General features: G+C 40.0%; 4 protein-coding genes and 1 pseudogene across 16 annotated transcripts in view; 3 read left to right on the top strand and 2 right to left on the bottom strand.

Annotated features, from left to right (window-relative positions):
* LOC115435836 (uncharacterized) overlaps positions 1-25,721 on the top strand; it is a 1,131,008-nt gene that overhangs the window by 712,301 nt on the left and 392,986 nt on the right. The window lies entirely within an intron of this gene.
* Positions 1-25,721, bottom strand: part of LOC115436331 (zinc finger protein 658B-like) — a 763,626-nt gene that overhangs the window by 579,819 nt on the left and 158,086 nt on the right. The window lies entirely within an intron of this gene.
* LOC115436291 (zinc finger protein 239-like) overlaps positions 1-25,721 on the top strand; it is an 887,505-nt gene that overhangs the window by 744,863 nt on the left and 116,921 nt on the right. The gene's annotated exons all lie outside the window — the stretch shown is intronic.
* The window catches only part of LOC115436250 (zinc finger protein 850-like), a 194,820-nt pseudogene that overhangs the window by 84,624 nt on the left and 84,475 nt on the right, over positions 1-25,721 (bottom strand).
* LOC115436328 (B box and SPRY domain-containing protein-like) lies at positions 13,484-25,551 on the top strand. The gene is made up of 5 exons (XM_030159174.1): positions 13,484-14,235; positions 14,670-14,759; positions 15,186-15,296; positions 18,881-18,985; positions 25,516-25,551. The coding sequence occupies exons 1-5, from the start codon at positions 14,102-14,104 to the stop codon at positions 25,517-25,519; spliced, it is 444 nt and encodes a 147-aa protein (XP_030015034.1). The 5' UTR covers positions 13,484-14,101; the 3' UTR covers positions 25,520-25,551.

The following is a 25,721-nucleotide window of genomic DNA, read 5'->3' as shown; positions in this document are numbered from 1 at the left end:
TGGTCATGGTGCCCTTTCATCTGTGTCACGCCCGCCCCTTCCTCCTGTGCAACCTTGCACACACACACGTGCACACGCCGCGCGCGCACACACACACATCATGTGGTCTGGAGAATGAATGAGGAGGAGGGAAGCACCGCGATTCCAGGTCGTGAGAGTCCACCCCTATCTGCCCAAAACATTCACTTGTCTCTTTTGGTCCTGGTCCTATTCTTCAACAACTATAGTTTTGGGGCCAAAAACCGATGTAAGTGAGTAAATAATTCAATATCATCGTCACGTCATGGAATGAGCTCCCAGACTAGCACACTCTAACAGCTGGGTGTCCCCTGAGTCTGAGTCCTGCTGAAGCACTCACACAGATCTGCTTCTGTTTTATTTCCATAAACTGTTGAGTTTTAGCCGCAAAATTGTAACACATGGTAATCGTCCTCACTTGCTGAAACAGTCACTTTTTCTCAGTTTTCTCTGTTTTTGCATAATACCTTAAGTTTACTCTGAGCTTTAATGAACATCTACATGATCAGTAAATTAAATAGAGGGTAAAAGAAGTGATTTACACTGAAAAATGCAAAACACAGAGGTTTTTATTATAATAAATGGTGATAAATCACATGAGAAACTTTAAAAAGAGAGAAAAAAATCATTTAGAAGCTGCCATAAAAGTACCACTGGGTCTTAATGGGTTAAAAATGTGCTGAAGTAATTAACATTGCTAAACTGATATAAACTTGCATAAAAAGAAAACACATCCAAGTCTTCTTCTCATCCAATTCCTAAATCTGGCCCTTTTGGTGTACAAGAGTCATAAAACTTATGTAAAATCCCCCGACTCTTTCATCAGTGCCAACACTTTGACATTTCTGGTTTTGTTTCAGAAACTGCTGGATCGATTATCGTAATATCCGTGTTCGCCTCAAACATCTTGAGTGAATCTTATTTGAAATAACCACAAACCTCCACAAATATTCCCATCAACCTGGTCAATATTAAATGATACAGCTAGAAATACTACAATATAAACTTTATTATTATCATGTAATGTTAAATGGTTTGGCTTGGGTTAACACTTCCTCTACATGGTTATTTCTTAACTGTGAAAACCTAAATATCATCATAAATATGTCCTAGAATGAAAAGAAAAAAATATTCAATGTTTTCACTGTTAAAAGTAGGTGTAAAACCAGATGTAAAATGAAGGTATTTCTAGTTATTAACATTCACTGTCATGCTTTTATACATAATTTAACATCTGTTTTGAAGAATTTGTCTTGGACTTACACTGCAAAAATCCAAATCTTACCAAGTGTATTATTCTCATTTACTAGTCCAAATATCTCATCACACTTAAAATAAGACAGAATCACCTACAGAGTAACTTGTAAGGGAGATAAAAGAACTTATTTTTTGGCAATAGATCTAGAAAATCTTATTTCAAGAAATCTTACCGAGATAATTTTCACTTGTTCCATTGGCAGATTTTTTTGGTGAATTGAGAAAAAAAAAATCTTGAATTAAGCAAAAAAAATCTGCCAATGGAACAAGTGAAATGATCTTACTAAGATTTCTTGAAATAAGATTTTCCAGATCTATTGTCTAAAACCAAGTTCTTATATCTCACTGAAAAGTTACTCTTTAGGTGATTTTGTCTTATTTTAAGTGTGATGAGATATTTGGACTAGAAATGAGAAAAATACACCTGGTAAGATTTAGATTTTTGCAGGGTATTAACACACAAAAACTTCTACACATTACATCTTTATTTCCACTTCTATAGAAACTGAACATCAAAAGAAACTTATCACATATTCTATGTGATGCCATTTCACACCATTTTATTAAATATGAAAACAAATCTTTCTTGTTCTTAAAAAAAACATTTAACTAACAAACAAAATACAACAAACAACAAACAGTGGATGAGTATCCAGAGGATAATGTAAAATATGACAAAGGGGAGTTCAACAAAGTTCACATTTAGCAACAAGCAACATTATTAATCCACAGCAAGTCAAAGATCTCAATCCCATTGAACATCTGTGGGATATTCTTGGTAGATCCGTGTATGCTCGGCGTCCAGTACCTGGCAACCGCCAGATGCTCATCCAGGCCCTTCAGGAGAGTGGGACAACATCCCCAGATAGGATCAGGAGGTGAATCCAGAGTATGTGCAGAAGGTGCACAGCCTGTGTTAGGGCTCAGGGAGGACACACCCAGTATTGAGGACATTGATCTGGACCATTTGGTCAATCTTTGACTTGCTGTGGATTAATAATGTTGCTTGTTGCTAAATGTGAACTTTGTAATTGGTGGTTATTCGTTTTCATGTGCCCTTTTGGAAGTTTGAGCCCCTGCCCCTTTATAGCTCTCTGCACGGCCCTGCATGACGGTGCAGTGAGTGAACAGAGTCAGAAACAGAACTATACATTATTGCGTCCTCCTCTTCTTGTCACAAACCACATTCCAGAAAAGCCGTGTTGATTGGCTGGTATCAGGTCAAAACAGGGACATCATCTGCAAGTGGACGTTTATGAAGACAGATGGTCCTAAGGAATGAACCTGACCTAAATGGACAAAACTAAGCCCGTTGTCATCTCTTCTTCATCAGAGCTGTCTTCCCTGTCGAGGTAAATTAAGGACTCATGCAGGCACGTGCATACATAGGGCCCAAAGGGGGCTTGAGCCCCTGCCCTTTTTGCATCGTAGAAAAAGTGCCCTTTTTACTTTTAAAAGAAATGGCTGTATAAAAATGCCACGGTTATCTACCGTACGCATTTCCTTGTTATAGCGCGTACGTGTGTTGAGTCTGATGATGCTTCTCTGTCCACTGTCTCTGACTGAGGGGCGGGGCTTCCCTATGCTGCACACGCACATGCATAGAGAGAGAGAGAGAGGTACAAGCCGCGGTAGGCTTCATACGGTCACATGTCCTGTGTAGTTCCTGCACAGATGAGACGGGACAGTGGATTGACTTCAACCTTTGTGGCTTATCAAGCCCCCCTCTCTAAAATTACTTGAATGTATTGAATTGGAAACAGGAGGAATCATTCACTCCTCTTGATTTTACTGACAATTTACATTTGTTTCCAGATATTCAGTTATTGTGCCTTTGCTGCTGTGAATGTTTCTCCAGTAGGAACAGGAAACTCAAACAGCAGTCACAGTAGGACTGTTTCATGTGTAGCCTGGACTTTTTTTTTTTTTTTTTAAATGAAAGCTGCATTAATGTGCACGTTGGGAAAAATATCATATTAGCCTTAGCTTACCAGTTTGGAAGTTATGACTCGGTTTTTGGAGAGTCGGGAAATTGTTCTAGTTTATTGTGTAGCTAATCTCAGGTCTCAGACTATGTTAGCTATGCTATATCAACAACAATCATTGAGATCAACATGTTGACTGCAGTCCTGTAGGCATGCAGGCTGAACTACAGACTAAACAGGACTGTTTTTCTAGTATTTATTTCTATATTTTGTCAATGTTTCACAGTTGAATGTTCATGTGTTACAATCTTTATCTTCAACAATATAGCTTGATAAAAAGCCAATGTTTTATTGCTTTTTAGAACTGCAGCTGAATCGCGTGTCCTCCAAACCTCAGTATTATGATACATTTTGACAATAATTTGATGACACAAGGAAACAGCAATTGCATCAGTCACAGCTACACAATATACACAGCTATGTTTTTGTTGTTATCTATGGCTACTTTATTAATTTTACATTAAGCCACATATTGTGTTATTAAGGCCTGAAAAAAAATTTGGCACACACATACTGCCCTTTTGTGACTTTGAGCCCCTGCCCCTCTATAATCCTGTGCACGTCCCTGGACTCACGGCTTGAGCGATTACACTTAGTCGACTTCGTACTTTCACATCTGTGTCTCATTAGGTTTGCTCATCCAGAGGTGGAGGTAAACCCAGAAATTATTGGTTTGGGTTGATTTAAGTTTAAGCTTAGTTATAAATCTATAATTCAATTAATCAATAAATCAACGCTTCTTTAATCAATAAATTGGTTATCCATTTCCGTTACAACTGTCATGCTTTTATACATAATTTAACATCTGTTTTTAAGAATTTGTCTTGGACTTACACTGCAAAAATCCAAATCTTACCAAGTGTATTATTCTCATTTACTAGTCAAAATATCTCATCCCACTTAAAATAATTCAATTCAATTCAATTCAACTTTATTTGTATAGCCCAATATCACAACAAGGTTATCTCAAAGGGCTTTACAGAGTCAGTTAGAGTAAACAACAGTCAAATGAACAGCAAGAAAATGAGTAGTGTCCAGGGCATCCCCCGTCCTTAGACCCTCCTTCTCGGCAAGGAAAACTCAACAAACCAGTGGGAAAAGGGAGAAACCTCGGGGAGAACCACAGTGAAGGAGAGATCCACTCCCATGGACGGACAGGCTATAGATGCACCAGGACTGATGGACGTCCATTTGCAGATGTAGTTCTAGTCTACAAGGATGCAGTAGGGTGGGCACATGGGGGGTCCGTCCCGCTGGATGAGACAGGCAGGGGCGAGGAGGCCCATCCACAGTGGTGAGGCCGAGGACGTCCATCCAGACAGGTGGGGGAGGGGGTCAGGACACAGGACAGGGCAGGACACAGATGGGTCAATAAGACAGAATCACCTACAGAGGAACTTGTAAGGGAGATAAAAGAACTTATTTTTAGACAATAGATCTAGAAAATCTTATCTCAAGAAATCTTACCAAGATAATTTTCACTTGTTCCATTGGCAGATTTTTTTGGTGAATTGAGAAAAAAAAATCTTGAATTAAGCAAAAAAAATCTGCCAATGGAACAAGTGAAAATGATCTTACTAAGATTTCTTGAAATAAGATTTTCCAGATCTATTGTCTAAAACCAAGTTCTTATATCTCACTGAAAAGTTACTCTTTAGGTGATTTTGTCTTATTTTAAGTATGATGAGATATTTTGACTAGAAATGAGAAAAATACACCTGGTAAGATTTAGATTTTTGCAGGATATTAACACACAAAAACTTCTACACATTACATCTTTATTTCCACTTGTATAGAAACTGAACATCAAAAGAAACTTATCACATATTCTATGTGATGCCATTTCACACCATTTTGAATATTGAAAAAATTCTTTCTTGTTCTTAAAAAAACATTTAATTAACAACAAAATACAACAAACAGCCAAAACAGTTGGATGAGTATCCAGAGGTAATGTAAAATATGACAAAGGGAGTTCAACAAAGTTCACATTAGACACAAGCAACAGTATTAATCACAGCAAGGCAAAGTATCTCAATCCCATTGAACATCTGTGGGATATTCTTGGTAGATCCGTGTATGCTAGGTGTCCAGCACCTGGCAACCGCCAGATGCTCATCCAGGCCCTTCAGGAAGAGTGGGACAACATCCCCCAGATAGGATCAGGAGGTGAATCCAGAGTATGTGCAGAAGGTGCACAGCCTGTGTTAGGGCTCAGGGAGGACACACCCAGTATTGAGGACATTGATCTGGACCATTTGGTCAATCTTTGACTTGCTGTGGATTAATAATGTTGCCTGTTGCCAAATGTGAACTTTGTTGAACTACCCTTTGTCATATTTTACATTATCCTCTGGATACTCATCCACTGTTTTGTGAACTTGTAATTGGTGGTTTTTGTTTTCATGTGCCCTTTTGGAAGTTTGAGCCCCTGCCCCTTTATAGCTCTCTGCACGGCCCTGAAATATCCACAGTCCAACACAATAGAAAACAATTTGAAAGGAAAACACTTTCAAACACAAAAAAAAGTGAATAAAAATCAGGTTTTTCTCTCCTCGCTCACTGCTTCAGCTCGCTGCACCTGTTTCCGGTTGCTCATCCTGTAGCAGGAAACCACCCTGCAGGCATCTGATTGGCTGACAGAGCCACACAGTTTTTCTGAAGCAACAAGGAGACTCATTTGAATTCAACTTAGCTGAAATAATTTACTAATACAGATGGAATATTGTTTTTAATCCTTTCTATTTGCGAGTGTCTGAAAGTCATCCAAAGCATTGTTACCATTTCAAACCGTTCTCGTTGTATTCGTCTCTAGTATTCTCTGTGTTCTTAAAGTGTGAAGTTAGACACAGACAGGAAGTGATCTAACCACAGAAGTGCAGGCTGCACCAGAAGAAGAGAAGAAGCCAAAATAAAACTGCTGCACATATTAACAGACTTACAATCTGTTACTTTACATTAGTTTGAAGATCCTGGTGTTGTCAGCTCTAGGGCGCTGCTGCTTCACCCATCAACAGGAGAAAAAGATACATTTATTCCCTCCAAAACTCAGAGAGTGCCATGGAGACAGGGACCAAAAGTCTGGATGCGTGGAAAGAAAGACACGAGACGGAGAGGGTGGTGCTGTTGTCGCTTCAGCCGTTTGCCCCCTTTCCAGCCAAAAACAGTCAAGACAAACCCCATCCAATGCCCCCAAAGGTCTTCACTGTTTCTGTTAAGCCCTTTCAAAATGCCAATACGTTTCCTTTGTCCACACTGAATGAATCCCAAAGAAAGGAGATGTTTAGTCAAGTCAAAGTCAACTCAAGTCAAAGTCATCTTTATTGTCAGTTCTGCCATGTACATTATATACAGAGAGAGCTGAAATTACTGGACTCTAAGGCCCCACAGTGCAAGTAAACATAGAGTGCAAATAACATAGAAAAGTGCAAAGTGCAAATAACATAGAAGAGTGTAAAAGGTACACATAAAGGAGTGTAGCAGAGGAGTAACAAAAGAACAATCAAGGTGCGTATGTGCATCACTTGCACTAAAGTGGCGATGGTTTGGAGGGGGGTGTTAGAGTCAAGAGTTTGAGTGTGTGAGGGGGGGTGGAGCAGGGAGGGAGTTCAGCATTCTGATAGCCTGGTGGAAAAAGCTGTCTTTCAGTCTGCTGGTCTTAGCCCTGAGGCTCCACAGTCTCCTCCCTGATGGCAGGAGGCTGAAGAGGCTGTGAGACGGGTGGGTGGGGTCCTTTATGATGTGGACGGCTTTCCGGGTGAGGCGGGTGTTATAGATGTCCTGAAGGGAGGGGACAGGGGCTCCAATGATCTTCTCAGCTGCTCTCACAATACGCTGGAGGGTCTTTTAGCAGGATGCGGTGCAGGCACCGAACCACACACACCGAAGAACACACTTCTTTACTCTGAAGACACAAAAAACACAGCTTTCAGTCTGGTGTTTGTCTTCACTAGAGCCCAACCGATGTGGGATTTTGGGGCCTGTTACTGATTTTGGGATTTAAAAAAAGCTGATATCTGATCTATTTCCTGTTAACTGATATACCGGCCAATATGTGAAATAGGAACATTGATATTCACAGGAAATAGACTGTACATGAACACAAATTCTTATATACCCAAAATATGATTCAAGACAAAGAAGCAGAACCACTATTAAATTAAAATAAGGAAATTAAATTAGTACACTGTCCACATAAAACTCACAAAGATAATGTTTCCACTTTAAAATGCGTGTAATAGTCTTATATTAGATATGGTGGACATGGGAATTAACAGTGCACTATATCTTTGTTTATTTCACAGAGATGCAACTTAAAACAAACATTACGATGTTGTAATATGCTCTCTAAAACTTACTGAAAAAACTAGAATGCTCTCCTTGACGTGCCCTAACGACATGTTTCTGCAAGGACTTATTGTCGCGGGCACAAAGTGTAGCGTTATATTGTTTTACAAATCACAGCTTAAAAGGGAGTGTTAAAAAAAAAAGCGTTCTCTCATCTTCCTCTCTCCTCTGATAATATCTGATAATGATACTAATAATGATAATACTGAAATGAATATAATGAATATAGTAATAATTAATGATGATGATGAAGATGTAGCAGTAGTATTATCTATCTTTTTGGAAACTCAGTGACACTTTTCATTGGATTTTGTATTCATTCCATACACCACTGGTAGCAAACTACTGTTGTAGCCACATCTGCCCAACCACCAGCCGCTCACCTCACCCCTTACATTCACTCATGAATAATAAAATAACTTGACATGCACGTGTGTAATGTGGGTGATTTGTTGTATTTCCTTATATATTTTATTGTTTTTTTATTTAGTTTGAAGATGCCTCGCAAACAAAGACACATTAACAAAAAAAAAAAAAGAAAGGAGCTACTTAAAGCTGCTAAAGTAGCGGATCCCTTACCAACTGGTGAAAAAAAGTACTACAGGTAAGCACAATATAAGGGAATAACATTACATACTATTCATGGGCATTAGGCACACCATTCACACCCATTCAAAATCCTATGTAATTGGTGGTTATTTCGTTTTCATGTGCCCTTTTTGGAAGTTTAGCCCCTGCCCCTTGATAGCTGTCTGCACAGCCCTGGTTCTGTCCTCATTACTGAGGTTTCATCTGAGGGCCTGCTGACATAAGGACGGAAGAAGAATATGAAAAAATACTGAAGATCTGTCCTACTGAAGGATTCATCCCAAAGTCAGTGGGATCCAGTTTGGGTTCTAATGTGATAGAACTGGAGGTAAAAGTTGGACCCAGATAATGTTTCCTATCATCCATGACGTAACGACAGTAGAAACTGTTGTAAACATGTTCTCTGTTCTGACTCCTCCTCCGCTCATCCACTTCATGTTGGGCTTCTTTTCTACTTCCTCTCCAAACGGCAGCAGCTGTTAGTCTCTGCCATCTCTCCATGAAGGTAATGTTGGACCTGTCTGACTCTCACCTCCTTCACTGTGGGTGTCTTTACTTCAGTAGAACAGTAAAACTGGATAGCTTTAATCCATGTGTTGGAGTCCGTCTGAGTGACGTGATGAGACCAACCTCAGAGTAAAGCTGATGATGAAACTCAGGGTTGAACTCAGTGTTGTTGTTGTTGATGATGTTACTGAGGTCCGGGTTTTTCTCCTCACTGGTCCGTAAAACTCCTCTGGACTATTAGGATTAGACTGGACTGTGTGTTTGAACTGGTAACTTTACCATCAGTAAAAGTACAGAGAAAATCAACAGTCATTAGATTCAAAAGTGGGGAAGTGAATCCTCAGTGCCTTGACTTCATGCTGGGCCACAGAAACAGACGTTAAAAAGAGGAGGGTTGACGTTTCTGCACAGTGACCCACTTCGTGAGCCTCAGGTGGTTGTGGACCAGCTGAACCACCGTAAGGGAGGGGTGGGACTCACTGTCCCACATCCATCAGAGTAAGAAAAGTTTATTTATATGGAACTTTTCACAGAAAGAATTCACAAAGTGCTTTTGAGTCAAATAGAAGAAGGATCCACAGACAAACACAGACACACAGCTGTGTCCACAGGCATAAAAAACTGAAGAACATGGTCTGAAAACCCACAGCTCATTCAAAGCCTGAGGAAACATAAGGTCTGCAGCTGCTTTAGGAAAGACTGAACAGAATTAAAGGGAAAAGTGATTGGAAATGTCATCCATAGTCCTGGGGGCACTGCTTACAGGCTCCGCCCCCTCTAGTGTTGAGGTGGGTGTGGGGATGACCAGCTGGTACTGACGCCATGATCTAAGAGCATGTGGAGGGTTCTACAATCTGACCAACTGGGACATGTCAACCCTACATGACTTCAGACTTAGCTGACAGTGGGGGGGGGGCATGTGTTTCTACAACACTAATTAGTTCAAATCCTCAAACCAGGGCTGAGCATCAAAGCAACAGGACATCAGGACACACCACTACACACCAATTTTAATCGGCAGTTAATGGGTGTGTTATCTGTTCCATTATAACTTTCCACATGTGTGTTCATGGTGCGTCAAACACCACTCACTGAGGGTTAGGGTTGTGTGAACTGGAGGTCTTGGAGTAAATTGATACGCCCATCAGATGGTGTTGAATAACAGACAAAAGGACAAAAATGCATCCATATAACAGCCAAACACCATAAGAACTGGAGTGACATACAAGGTGATTTCATGAGATCAGTGTGGGTCAAAGAGCTGGACTACAGTAGGTCTGTAAACAGCTGGAAAATGAAAGGAGTACGACACCAGATTCAAATATGGACTGAGTCCATTTCAGTGGAACATGTAATAGACAGATCCCAGATGTGCTTTGAATGAACAGCACAGACTCAACAGTTTGAGCATCATGTGACCAAAAACACCCAGATTGTGGTATTTGACAGACACACTGTCCTGGTTTTGTGTTCCTCTGAACAGCTGAGTGATTTCACAGATATGAGGACCTATTGGAGGATCCAACACACTGAACCTTTGACCTCTGATGTCACCCTCAGGTGTCCAAATCTAAACCAATCAGCTGTTGTGTCCAACAGAGATGTAACAATTACAGGTGTAATGATAAAACCATGGTAAAATCACCAACGGTTAGTATTACCGTTTCAATTCTAATTATCGTGATAAACTGTGTTTGATTACCGCACTTTTCCGGACAAAATGCTTTTGTACAAGAGCTGCTTTTATGTCAAATATTGAGTATAGTTTTAATTTACTACAATTTTAATTCACTATACTTTATATTTGGAACCAATATTCACTCTTAAAGTCTTCGAAAAGGTTCGTTAAGCATCTGTGTGTTGTTTATGCAATAAATTATATATATTTTCAAATCGGATTTGATAGATTTTGTGTGTTTTTTGTCCTTTTGTGTGATATAGTAGGTTAAAGTGAAAAAATAATAGACAGATGAGACAGAAAAACAGATCCCAAACATGGGTATAGTAAACATTTGTTTATAGTATATAGAGGCAAAATCAAAGGACTGAAAAACGGCCAAAATAGGCTCAGACCACTAAGGGTTAATATTTGAATGTTTCTGCAACAGAAAGTACATTGTGCCAACTAGTTTTGCTTGTTTTTTTTTGTTTGTTTGTTTTTTTCAAAAATAAGTGTGTGTAGTTAGTACTTTTGAACATTTTGTGCGCAACTTTCAGTAATACTGCAATAATAATGATAATCGTGATAATTTTGGTCACAATAACCGTGATATGAAATTTTCATATCGTTACATCTCGATTTCCAAATAAACCACATGTTCATGTTGAGTGCAGACACTTAAACCTACAGAACAGTAGTGTCATTAAAGGTTCTAGGCAGGTTTCCAGTGGGTCTGGGCATGTGTTAACCTAACCCACAATGGTTAAAATACCCCATTCTTGACAAAACTTCACATAAAATACAATTAATATGTGAACTAATATGTGTTTCTATGACACCAGTTAGTGTTGGAGCAAAAATGAGCCATAATTCAAATTTCATTTGGGGTAAAACAAAGTAACAGACCCAACCAGACTAGCGTCTCAAAAGCACCGACTATTTAGTTGAGGAAAACAACACATAAGTTTCCAACTACAACTGTATTATACACAACATGTGGATATAAGGAACAAAGTACGTGTACATCATTAAATGGAGTACCTGGATGTTCTTCTTTTATCAGCCATTGTTAACTAAGATGACCAGTTTGTGCATTCTGCTGGACCTGAACCTCACTGAGTCAGATCCTCAGGAGGGAACCCAAAGGGAGGTTTTCTACAGACTTTGACTTCATTGCACTTGGACTTTCCATATCATAAACCCCCTAATCCAGGGTTCCCACAGTGGGGTACCCGTACCCCCAGGGGTACTTGGAAGAAGCCCATCATGAAGACAAATAAACAAGAAAAGCACTCGGAGAGCGCAGCCTCCACCAAAAAAAGAACCCCCCCCCCCCCCCCCCCAGTCACCACCAAAGTTAATCAGTTCTTCCTTGTGCCAGTATCAACATCCCTGAAAAGTTTCGTGAAAATCCTGCCATAACTTTTGAGTTATCTTGCTAACAAACAAACACGCATGCAAACACAAAAAGCAAAGTGATCACAATGCCTCCTGGCGGAGGTAATAATGAGAATTAATGCAGAAATATAAAACACAGTGAATACATTCAAATAGTTTTATTGTCAATCATCTTGTTGAAGCTTTGGAAACATTTGAAGAACATTTATATTTTATGTGATTCAAAATGAGTTTATTTGAGTAGATAAGAAATTATTTTATGTTGATGAATGGTTCATTTATTAATTAATGACCAATTTATTATTTTTTCTTATCAATGACCGAGGGCATTTTTCAGTTTAGATTTGGCACAAAATTTATTTATTTATTTATTTATATTATATTATATTATATTATATTATATTATATTATATTATATTTTTTATATACTACAGTTAAATATATATTGTTTATTTACAAAGTTTGGTAAATATAAACAGACACCTTTGACACAGGAACACATTTGGACTCATTTTTTTCAATCAAAAATGCTGAGGCCAGAGTTGGGGTTATTCCGCTGTAAAACGTCTATTTCAGGGGTACTCTGCTGTAAAAAGTTTCTTTCAGGGGGTACTCCACTGTAAAAAAGTCTATTTCAGGGGGTACTCCGCTTTAAAAAGTCTAGTTTAGGTATTCTTGTCAGGACATTTGTAAGAAAACTGGATTTAAAAAGTCTAGATAATTCCCTTGAACCAGAAGTTCTGTTGGACATGCGCCCAATGTTTTTGTTACATAAAGCTAATAAATTCTAAAAAATGGAATAAATGTGACTAATTCTGACACACCCTGTTCTTCATCAGTGTTCATTCATATTTGTGTACACTTGGTTAGCTTAAATGTTATGGAACCATGTGCTCAGGATGGTTTGGTCCAATATTTAGTACAAGTACGATAGTTGTCAGTAACAGATCAAAGACAAACGCATGCAAAGTTCACATAGTTATCTATAATTTAGAAAACAATTGAATAAGATACCTTAAAATAGGTGTAAATATCTTTACTTTCTGTAATTTTATTATCCACTTCCAATAAAACCATTAAAAAAATTAAAAAGACTAATTTCACGGTAACGGATCAAATGCCTAATATCTCCAGGCCCCAAACTTTACACGCAAAAAAAATGAGTTTTTGGAAAAAGCCACATAAAAATCTGACCACAGTATGTTAAATACACAGAATAAAAAAGGAAAATATGGAAAAAAGAACTTCATATATTACATTTTTTAAATCTTTAGTAAACTTTCACAACAGCAATTTTTCAAAACCAAAAACAGATCGAAAAACTAGACAAAATTTCAAAAAAAAAAAAAAAAAAAGAAAAAGAAAAAAGAGAGCTCTAATAAGGTATTGGAGGACAATTTGAATGTTTGATTACACATGTACACCTCCACTGGACCAGTGAATACCGTTCAGAATCACAACCTGCTGGTTTTGGTTGATAGTGGATTCAATGACCTCTGGTCATGTGACCTCTGCTCTGGACTGGTTTAGTCCTTCAGATTTTAATGGAAATCTGAGAAACCATCATCACATGGTCTTCGTTCATCATCCCCGCAATATTTTCTTCCTAGACTTTGAGAATACTCTGTGCTTGTCCTTCCCTTCAGGTCCCATCATCAGCTCCAGGAGGCCATCTAGGTGGGTCTGAGAGTAGAACTACAGCAGAACCAACACACCCGGTGGTCAGACTTGAACCTGGTCTCGGACCAGAACCACCAAAAATAATCATCAAATAAGTTAAAATAAAACTTTGTCATGTGGACACACCACAAAACTTAGGAAAACCCTCCAACTAAAAATGTACATGAAAAAAAACTGCTATAAAACCATCTGGCGTCTGTTTTTTCTGCATTAATCTATCTAAACTCTTCAGTTCAACACAAAACTAGCAAAAGGTCAATAATTGTCAGAATTTTAACCCCCAAGGATTATAGATTTACACACCCTGGAGCCAATCACAGTAGGTTTATTGTGTTGTCTGTGTGTGATTGGATGATTTTCTGTGTCTTACAGTGACATATGTAGGACCAGAAGGATCCCAAATACATTAGTTTATTGAACATGTACATTTATCATCAACTAAAAGCTGTCACAGACATTAAGAAAAAAAATCCCATTTAAATTATGGAAATTATTCAGTAATGTATTGTAAATAACAGATTTATTCATAGATGAATCAGTATGGATGGAAATGGATTAATGATTAATTTGAAGCAGAAACAGTGTTTTCTGCTGCACATTTACACTGTGTCAAAGCATCAATGTGACGACCAAAGAAACGAGCCAATCACCATCCAGTAGCATGTCATGTGATGGTTCAGAGCTCCACCCACTGCAGGCAGTGACACCTGATGTCTTTACAGGTGAGACTCAGATTGATCCTGGAAACAGCTCAGCGGTGACGAACACAAACCCTTTTCTGTCCGACGTCCACAGGTGAGTTTTATCTGTGACTCTTTGAATCCAATCAGGACGCTTTGATCGGAGTCTGTGACAATAAACTGATCTGGAAACACTTTACACATGTTTCTGATGTTTAAAGTCAGTCTGGGTTCATGACGTTGTTTTTATTGGACTCTGATAACTGTTGACCTTTGACCTTTCACATTCACAGTTTAGTCATTTATTGATGAACTAGAATCTGATCAGGTGATAAGGAGCTGCTGTTTAGGTCAAATAAACCGACTTCAACATGTTCATGACCTTCCTCAGTCGTCGTCTACAGATAAAAGTCAGACACAACAGGACACTAACACTTCCTGTCAAACCTTTCAAAGTAAAAGTAGATCGAGCTGCTGTTTATCATGTAAAAGATGAATCAGTGTGGATTCAGGTCTGGACTGATGGTTTGTGTTCTGATGTGGATTCAGCAGAATGGATCAGAGTGAGGACAGAGAGGAGGGAGCCCCTCCCTGGAAGACCACCCACAGACCCCCCACAGGACCTGGACCTGGATCCGGATCCAGACCCAGCTGTGTGTCCATGAAAAGTGATGACTCCATGAAACCCCCACTGCATTTTGAAGAGGACATGTCCTGATCCTCAGTAAGTGAACGTCAGTATCAGAACAGCACTGAGTGACCCTCGTGGACGAACATACAAGGTGCAGATAAATGACTCAGAGCTCAGTCTGAGTTAGGTCTGAGGGTCCACTGATCTGTTTTCAGCTTTAACACATTCTTATCTTAGACCTGGACCCTGAGTCCTCACATATGAACGTCAGGTCAGAGGTCACAGCAGAGTCAGAAAACATTTGACAGAGAACAGCATCTCCTTTAACGTCCACATGAAACTGGATTCTTCTGCAGTAGGATATGAATCACACTAAGACCACAGTTTAAAGTCAGAGTTCAGCATTAAAACCACTGTACCATCATTGTTCACAGACCTGGACCTGGACCTGGACCTGGACCTGGACCCAGCTGTGTGTCCATGAAGAGTGATGACTCCATGTCTCTCCCTATATGTTTTAAAACAGGATGTGCTTCAGAGACTCAGTAAGTGAACCTCAGATCCAGTGGCGGCTCGTCAGTAGAGGGCATCGCCCCACCTGTCTCACATGAAGAAGACAACGAAAGGAATCACTTAAAATAATTTTACAAAAATATTAATACTCAAATAAATGAGTAATACATGATACTAGGGCATTAGTGACTTCAGATTTTTTCAGATCGACTTATTTGTCAATAAAGTCGAAGTCAAGTCGACTTGTCTAATGATGACGTCATCACACTGACAGCGGAGGAAGACCACAGATGCACAGCTGTTCAACAATGAACAACTTGTATTAACGTTCATTGGAACATTAACAATGCAAAGAGCAGAATAAAAAACTAAGTCACAAGCCTCAACAGTCCTTCTCAGACATTTAACCAAACTAAACATAGGCTAACACCTTGAATTTTCTTTTAAATTTAAGTGAACAACATAAAGTGGGAAAAGGTTAAAACCGCGGCAGCCAAGACGCGCAGCATGTTAGAGAAAAGAGCGCATTGTCTTCTTGAAATGAAAATGAGACATGTTAAAGCTATACCTACCGATGTGGCATTTCTCACAGCACTGAGTAAAAGTTTGAACATGAACAACCCGCCTCCCTCCAAAGCCCCGCCCCCTTCCCTCTGCCTGAGCTCTGAGGCCCCTCCTCCTCTCTCCTCCTCTCTCCTCCTCTCCTGATGCGTGATGGAAACAGAGGAGGAAGCAGAGGTGAGGTTCCGGTCCGTTTTGGCGTGTCCGCGGACCCCTCCCTCAGTAATCAGATGCATCATCCACCTGCCGTGGGCCCGCGGCTCCTGTTCCATCAGTAGACCTGGTCTGTGCAGTACTGGGTCAGGGTCTTCACTGCAGTGCCCAGGGGATGGGCGCGCGCACTGTGAACGCGCGGCCTCCGCGAATTTTCCGTGGAATTTTGAGGTTTCATAGTCCATACAATTATCATCCTACACCATCTTACATGTGTGACACCATGTACATGTACCTGTATGAGTCCCACCGTCATATAAGCTGAGCTTTATGCAGACCTGTTCAGTCCAGTACAGCTGACTTCCGGACTTTTATCTCCATCCTTCATTCATCAGACTCCCGTTTGTGCCCCTCAGTTGTCGTTTTTGTTCATAAATCCGTTTTTTCCCTTCCACATGTGCATGTCAGTTCTATCCAAACACATCCTAGACAGTAGACTGTGGTCAGTGACAGGAGAAGCAGCGCCAGTGAAGCGTCAGATTCAGTGGTACTCATATCGGATGTGAGACGGAGATAATGGATCGGATGCTGGACGGCCGTAATGGATGATTGACAGGAGGCTCAGTCAGGTTCGGCCAATTACTTCAGTCGGACCGACTAAAATGATTGGTCAGACTTTTATTGGAAATATATGAGAATTAAACATTTTTGAGTTTCAATACCTGGTGGATTTCTTTTACATTTTAGTTTGACACACGCTTATTAGGAGCATTTTAAGATGACAAAAGAAAAGTGTAAAAATGCCACATCATACGGTATAGCTTTAAATATAAACGCAGTTTCTAGAATCAAATTGCTTTCAGGTTTGATAAATCACTTTACGTGTGTTAAATTAATATTTTCTCCTCCCAGCACATGTACAACTGCGTGTAAACGCCCCATATTTCATATTCCTTGTGTCAAATGCACTAATTGGATGCAGATGCGCTATTTTGCACCTTTGAAAGACACAACCCTTAGTGCGCACTGTTAGTAAATCAGTTTGTACATTTTTTTGCGTGTGCAATGAGAAAGCACACGTTTTAATACACGCAAACCTTTGGCAGATCTGGCCCAGTTTTTCTAGACCATAATCAATTTAATAATCGTACTCTGAGTTGTCTTTTTCCTTCAGTCTTGGACTTGTATGATGCGCAGGTTGGGTTTTTTTTTTTCCCAACCTGCTTTTGTGGAATTATTTCACCTACCCCGCAAATAAAGTGACATTTTTTTGGACCCACATCAACCCGACCTGGGTCCACTGATCCCTGCATCACTACCGCTCACTGCGCTCCACGTTTTCATGTAGAAAAATTAGAGTATCAACATGTGCTGAATGAAGGCACGTGCGCTGTTGGGTGATGGAAGAGAGAGAGAGAATAACACATGACTAATCGACTCCTCCAAAGTGACATCGACTTGTGCCACAGACATCGACGCATCAACAAACCGACTTTTTGGTTAATGCCCTACATGATACAGGCCGTGAGTACTGTGTATAATCTGCATTCAAGTGTAGTTTAAACATATTCGCTGTCATTTAGTGAACAGTCAACTGATGTGTTTCCGGTTTGGGTCAAAAATCTGCCCTCAAGGCTCTGCCTTTATCATAACAGACTTTCATTATAAATGGTACATGAACAGTAGACCCCCTCCAATACAAGAGACAGGAGAACCTTGGCCCCACCCACAGGAGTAAATGTCACATGCCAAAAAGAATCAAGACCTTCCTCAAAAATGGAATCAATGAATAGGTCCATAAGTAAAACTACTGAGCCATGACTAAGAGGCTGGATAGATCAGTGGATAAACACTTCACTCCCTCTCTCCAAAGCCCATCTGTTTAAGGCTGCTTTCTCTTTGTGAGCACAATTGCATTGTCCAATTTTTAACCTGCCTTTTGCTTTTTACTCTGTTTTACTGCTTGTTTTATTCTTGTTTAGTGTACAGTGTCCTTGTGTGCCAAGAAAGGTGCCTATAAATAAAATGTATTATTATTATTATTATTATTATCATTATTATTATTATTATTATTATTATAACACAACTGGTTTAGATGCAGGAGGCACAAGATGGATTTTTTTTTCTTTCTAGCCCTTAGGTTGATTTTCCATTTTTTACTGTCATGTGACCTACCTGTACTACCTTCACCCCTGGTCTAAATGCATTTTCCATATTATCAGTGGAAAACAGACTCGTCAAGGACATGTCTGACTTTAACAATAGAATCATAGAAAAATGTGCATGTTTGAAGGACAGACGATGAAATTTACAGATAAAAATACATGATAAACACATACTGTGTAGTTTTATTTTGATTGAAATTAATATTCTAAAATAGTGGTGCATGTACTTTGGTGTATCCTAGTGGTGATATGTGGTTATAGTGCAGCTGAAAACTGACCTGGATGCTGCACCACCAAAAAATAATTTCACCAGCCGCCACTGATCAGATCTGGTCGAGATTCACCAACAGGGTTTTCAGCTCAGTCAGTCCTAACGTGGCGCTCTATGTCTGACCTAAAAGTTAGTCCTGTTGAACCGTTGACATCACATCATCTTTTTCTTGAGTCTAAAAGAAGTCACACACAACAGGACACCTGTGAACCTTTCAAAATAAAAGCTGACACTGTTTAGATTTGGTATTAAAATATTAATCTCATGTAAAACAGTCAATTAAAACTGTCGGATTAATGTGACATGAAATTACACAACATAAATTTGTTACTTATATTAAACTACACTATGTCACAGAAAGTTAGATTTCACTGTGTTATGTTTAATTATGTAACACAATGTACAACATCAACCAGATCAATGTCAGAGTTCAGCACTAAAACCACTGTACCATCAATGTTCACAGACCTGGACCTGCACCTGGATCTGGACCCAGCTGTGTGTCCATGAAGAGCGATAACTCCATGGATCCCCCACTGCTTTTTAAAAGAGGACATGTTTGTGAGCCTCAGTAAGTGAACGTCAGTATCAGAACAGCACTGAGTGACCCTCGGTGGACGAACATACAAGGTGCAGATAAATGACTCCTAGAGCTCAGTCTGAGTTTAGGTCTGAGGGTCCGCTGATCTGTTTCAGCTTTAACACATTCTTATCTTAGACCTGGACCCTGAGTCAATTCAATTCAATTTTATTTGTAGAGCCCAGTATCACAACAAGGTTGTCTCATAGGTTTTGACAGGATTAGTTGAAAATAAACAGTCAAATAAACAGTCAATGAAGTAAATGGAATAATGTCCTGGGCATCTCCCGTCCTTAGACCCTCCTTCTTAACAAGGAAAAACTCCAAAAACAGAGTGGAAAAAGAGAAATGTTGGGGAGAACCACAATGAAGGACAGATCCACTCCCATGGACGGACAGGCAATAGATGCGACCAGGACTGATGGACATCCATTGTGGATGTAGTTCCAGTCTGTAAAGATGCAGTAGGGTGGGGGCACATGAGGGGGTCCATCCAAGCAGGTGAGGGTGGGGGAGGTGGTCTGGGGTCACAGGTCAGGACAGGGCACAGATGAGTCACCTCAGATCCTGTCGTCATTGGGCCCCAGGCGGCTACATCTGAAACAGTAGCCCCTCCCCCAGAGGGGAGTGGGGAAAAGGGACACAGGGTGAATAGTGATGAGCAGACTAAGTAAACTAAATATTGTAAATTATAAGTACAGACTAAAGTGGTCCGTAGTACCAGAAACAGGTGATAGGACTCAGTGCTCTGTACTTCCCCCAGTATTATTACTCCTAGTGCAGCTTAGACTGAACTGTGGGTTCAGTCTGTTTTTAACTAACCTGACCATAAGCTTTTTCACAGAGGAATGTTTTCAGTCTGATCTTAAATGGAGAGACTGTGTCTTCTTCTTTAATATTAGCTGGAAGCTGATTCCATGCGACAGGAGCTTGGTAACTAAAGGCTCCAGCTCCTACTGTACTTTTACAGAGCCTGGGAACTACCAGTAGACCTGCATTCTGAGAGCGAAGTGTTCTGTTAGGATGGTACGGTACCAGAGCATCTGTGAAATAAGGAGGGCCCATACCATTAATGGTCTTATATTTAAGAAGGAGGATTTTAAATGTAATTCTAAACTGGACTGGAAACCACTGAAGGACTTGTAACACAGGGCTGATGTGCTCCTGTATGAACCTCACATATGAGCGGTCATTAGGGTGGTCCTTAGTTTTTAAGGTTTCATTTTTAAAGGTGCAGTTTGTAGGAATTATGTTCTAAGTAATTATAAAATGGCCTTGACTGTCACCAGACATTAAGAAATCATGTTCACTTCAAATACTGATCTCACTGACAGTAGTAGTCCAGCTAGAATATTTGCATTTGAAAAGCTCAGTGTCAGCCCCTAAATGATGTTTATGTTGACATTGTGTGTTCTGGTCTGAGGCTCCGCCCATCATCTGCCTTCCAATCACAGAGTCAGTAGCCTTTCAGCATCCAGGTTGCCAGTTCCCACTGAGCTGCAGCTGGAACATTTCTGATCATAAATGTCTGACCTTAATAAACCTAAAAGGCCTCTGATTATTCCTAAATATGTGGTGACAAAGTGAGAAACAAAACAAGGAGATGTATAGGAGATGATTTTGACACATCACCCGGTTCCAGACCGTGTGTTCTCTCAGGGCTGGGCTGCAGTCTCTTCTCCTGGCCCTGGTGAAGAGACTGCCGGTCTGGGACCGGGTACCGGTGTAGGACTTGTGTCTTGCCATGGTAGCTCCTTGTAGTACAGTGTTTTCTGTGGAAGTGACCTCTTCATGTAGAAGTGTGTAAATCAAAGGAGGGGGGTTCGGTAGTCCTGTGTCTGTGGTTTGGTCGGGGGGGGGGGGGTTGGTAGTCTGCCGTCCATGGTTTGGTTTGGTAGGGGAGGGTACGGTAGCGATCTGTGATCCGAAGGGGGGGGGGCTCGGTGCTCCAGCGTCCGTTGCTCAGTTTGGGGGGGGTTGTTACTTTAACAATCCGTGATCCGAAAGGGGGAGGGGGGTTTGGGTTGTCTGCTGTCTGTGGTTCGGTCGGGGGGGATTGGGGGGGTTAGGGGGGTACGGCAGCAATCTGTGCGGCTTGTACTTGGCGGAGGTAAAAGTGAAACTTAAGGCTCATTTACCTTTTCCCTATCTCCTGAATCTTCGCAAACTTTTATTTGAGTGGCCAGGACGTTTGTCCTGTTCTATTATATATTATACTTACATATAGTAAGTCTGGTGATGATTTTTTTGTATGAAATTTATCATGTGGTGGCAAGGATTAGTGGAAACGCTAGTAGTAGACGCTCTGGCAACCCCTGGCCTGGGGGGAGGAGGAGAGGATACCACGCTCTACAGTATTTTGAATGTGATTGCAGTACCAGTTTTGGCCACAATCCTACATACGGCAGCTTTAAGTCTTTGACCCCTTGAAATGAATTTCTATCAGGAAAAAAAATATTTTATAAATTTTGATGGGATTATCAAAAAGTTTACAGGTAGCTTGAACGGGTTGAAATTTAAAGTGTTCATCATTTTTTGTAAAAAAAAAAAATCAGTGACAGCTCTCATGATAGTTTTTTTGGGACTTGATCTCAGAAAAAGTGGAATATTTTAACTGAAAATCAGTGTCAAGTGCATTGGAATCCATGGCAGATATCTGCCATTATCTGGACCTAATACAATACAATTTTTAAATTGTTCAGTGTCTCCATAGTTGAAGTGCAGTTTATCAAAGACACAACGGCACAGAGCAGGATCTGAACCACCAACCCTCTAGTTATTGGGCATCCTGCTCTACCTCCTGAGCCATGGTTACCCCAGATATTCTGTATGAGATAAAGTCAGAAATTGTTCACTCTATGAAAACTAGCATAGGAAACAACGAACCACCTGTGAGGGCTTCAGCTGATCTCAAACCTGTCAAATCATATGTGACTGTTTTATTTTTAGTGTCAGAAGAAGTGAGACAGTTTAAAATTACCAGTTTGTCAAACTTGTAAAACTTTGAGGAAGAATAAAAGCAGCTTGGTTGAAATAACATTTGAATGATTTTGAGGCTAAAATTCAGACTCATTGAGGAACCACTCAACAATATTTAAAATGTATGAAGGTTGGTCTGTCTGCATCTTATGTCAAATGGAACAAATCTTAGGGGTCAGAGCCAGAAAATTGTGAACTATATTTTTTGGCTTTACTAAAGGACCACGCTAATGAGCATCAGGTCAGAGGTCACAGCAGAGTCAGAAAACATTTGACAGAGAACAGCATCTCCTTTAACGTCCACATGAAACTGGATTCTTCTGCAGTAGGATATGAATCACACTAAGACCACAGTTTAATGTCAGAGTTCAGCACTAAAACCACTGTACCATCAATGTTCACAGACCTGGACCTGGACCTGGACCTGGACCCAGCTGTGTGTCCATGAAAAGTGAGGACTCCATGTTTCTACCGAAATGTTTTAAAACAGAACATGTTTCAGAGACTCAGCAAGTGAACCTCAGATCTGGTCCAGATTCACCAACAGGGTTTTCAGCTCAGTCAGTCCTAACTTGGTGTTCTATGTCTGACCTAAAGTTAGTCCTGTTGAACCGTCTGTGTCACATGGTCTTTTTCTTCAGTCTATGGTTCAGACACTGGCAGGAGAATCACACTGAACCTGATCAATGAAAACCTGTTGTTGTAGTGGGAGTTGGTCCTGGACGTTACTGGATCAGAGTCCAGGGTTGATTCCTGGTCCATTGAACACCTTTGTATCATATGTTGTGAGTGCAGATGGTGAGGAGACACATTGTTAGGACAGAGCTGTTGGTTTGATCCAAATGTTGATGAGATCAACTAAATCCAGTGAGTGTGAAGCTCCAGACAGACTCACATGTTGATTCTCAGTGGGATCAGCAGGACCAGGGGCCTGTTTCACAAAACTAGGATAAGGGATTAAGCTGGGATATGTTGGCTATCCTGGCTCAACTTATCCATGATCCGGTTTCACAAAAGCAGCATAGGGGAAAGCAGGATATGTTTTGATATAAGTTACCATGGAGATTTAGTCTGTGGAGCTAGCCTGGTCCAGACCAGGCTAAGTTCCAGGATTGATTTTATCTCATCCCTCATCTCAGTCAACAGTCACCACAAATGGAAACCAGTAGTTATTCCACTGCCAACAATGGAATCACAGTACCTAGACCCACTGTCAGTATATAAACATTTGTGATTATTAATTTCAATAATTTTACATAAATGATGATTTTAGATGATTTTGCAATCATTAGATCAGTTCAGTTCAGTTGTGTTTATTCAGACATTTCAAACATTAGACATTTATGCAGATACAATGTTTAAAAACTAAAGAGTCTGTAAAGGAATAGGTTGAAGCCTAAGATCATTCTGCTGACCCCCCCATTCATATCACCAAACAAAATAAAATAAAATAGATACCAACGCCTTTAGCTTAGTAACAATAGAAACAACAAAAAACTAAACAATTCAATAGTTTGAGTGGAAAAATTAACATTCACATTCATATATTTTCATGACATTTAAACATAGCTTTAAAAATAGTGTTGTACAGTCTTTGAACTCAGGATTGAACTTGTTCCAAACATTTCCTCCAACACACAGACTAAATGTGTTCATATTTGTTCTAACAGAAGGTTTATTGAACACATGACGTCCTCTGAAATTAGAAATAATTTCCCATATTTTAATCAAGCTCTGAATATGAACAGGCAACCGATTTTTTAAATTCTCAACATGAATTGTTTTGTTTTAAAGTGGACTAAGTTACCAAACTTTAAAACTTTTAATTTGATCATAAACTGATGTGTGTTTCCTATAGGACACTTTATTGATCAGTGGTATTGGCCTTTTCTGAATAATGATGATTGGATTTGTGTTAGTTCTGTCAGTATTCACCCACACCTCCATGCACTACAACATCTTCACTTCTTTTGTATAGTTATTCCAAGGAATTTGATTACATTGACCCTTTAAGTCTCTGTATTATTCATACTTAGGTAACTGACAGTTTCCCATAGACTATGTCATATAAAAATAAATACACAAAGAGTAACATGATGTTCCTTTATTGAATAAGGATCAATCAAGGCAAGTAAAACCATCAGCTCCTTTAAAACTGAAGTCACACAGAGACTGTACAAGATAGAAAGAACAGAACCAAAACATATGATAGAACAGAAGAATAAATACACTTTTAAAGGTAGAATACAGCCCGCATGTCTGTACACTGAAAGAAATGCAAGACAAATCCATACGTAACAAATGAACAGACAAATGAATGGATGCAGTAGCCTCCCTGCAACACAGTACACACAGTAAACACACAGTAAATACACAGTGTACATACATTATACACACAGTATACATACGTTATACACACAGCATGTAGCACAAACATCAAAACAGGCCAAATCAATTTAAATTGAATAACAAATAAAAAAACAAACAAAAAAAACACAAATTCCTCTGCCCCAGCAGGACATATTTACCTTAAATCATTCACATGAACTAAAATAACTGAACACATATTTGTCCCTGACCAGCTGCCCACTGCGGTCATCAGGGAAAATGGCAGGATTGTCCCAGTCCATGTGTGATGCACTTTTTTGAGGGGGGGGCTCCCTCCCTCCCTCTCCTTCCTCAGGCCACATTATGGAGGACAGTACAGGCCACAGTGATGTCACATGACCTCAAAGGGCTGACCCTTAAGTGGTGAAGACAGTAAAAGCATGCCTTCAGGAGGTCAAAGGTCATTTGGATCCTGGTCCTTGTCCTCGTATGGGCATGACTGTAGGCCTACTGTGGTTCCTGGGGGTCTGTGTATGGTGTCAAGAGAAAAGGCTGGTAGGTAGACCCCCTATCCCCCGGCAGACCCCCTGTCCCCCAGAAACACACCAGACAGTTCACCTGTCAACACAAAACCTCAACATCACAACCTCAGAAATACAGTGACATTCTGGACACAGATCTGATGTAAACAGTGGTTGTTAATAGAGGTTGCGTGGCTCACCTTGTGATCGGCGCTGACAGATTCCAGAGGTCCAATAGACTCAGGAGTCATGGACCGAGTCAGAACCAGAACCAAACCACTGAGACACAACACTGATGAGACAGTCAGCATGGACCATCTGAAATGATAAGATGAAGAATATTAAACCAAACAATGAACAGTGTTCATTAACCCATAAAGGCCCAGCACTACTTTAATGTCAGTTCACAAATGAATTTTCTCCATATCTAACCTTTCTTAAGAGATTCATCTCCATTTGTTATAACATTATCTTCTGTAGTTTGTATTTTATCAGTATAAATCAGATATTTACGTATATTTAATTCACTGATCATGTAGATGTTCATTAAAGCTCAGATTACAGTTGATGGTTCTTCTATCAGAAACAGATCAAACTGAATAAACAGTGTCTTTTTCAGTCCAATCTCATTAACTGAACATAAACCCAGTGTGTCCATCCACTGTCATTGATCCAACTCCATGGGTTTTACAGGTGAATCAATGCTGTAGAAGATGACGGTGTTTCCACGTTCACTACGGAGCCTCTGAACGTCCAAATGGATCATATCTGATGACCATGAAAAGATGAAGAACTGTATTTTACACCAATTACTGACATGGATTAATAGGATTAGTGGATCAACAGGTATTAAACAGTTTAGATCAGTAGTGATTGATGTTTGGGTCTTTATGGGTTAA

This window comes from Sphaeramia orbicularis, chromosome 16, assembly GCF_902148855.1.
Source record: "Sphaeramia orbicularis chromosome 16, fSphaOr1.1, whole genome shotgun sequence".
Classification (NCBI taxonomy): domain Eukaryota; kingdom Metazoa; phylum Chordata; class Actinopteri; order Kurtiformes; family Apogonidae; genus Sphaeramia; species Sphaeramia orbicularis.
This window is presented reverse-complemented; position numbering and strand designations above follow the sequence as displayed.

Excerpts from the sequence above, each read along its gene's own strand:
- LOC115436328 (XM_030159174.1), top strand. The coding sequence starts at position 14,102 with ATGTCATGTGATGGTTCAGAGCTCCACCCACTGCAGGCAGTGACACCT. Across the intron at positions 14,236-14,669 it reads TTTCTGTCCGACGTCCACAG|CAGAATGGATCAGAGTGAGG; the intron begins GTGAGTTTTATC and ends ATGTGGATTCAG. Across the intron at positions 15,297-18,880 it reads GGATGTGCTTCAGAGACTCA|ACCTGGACCTGCACCTGGAT; the intron begins GTAAGTGAACCT and ends CAATGTTCACAG.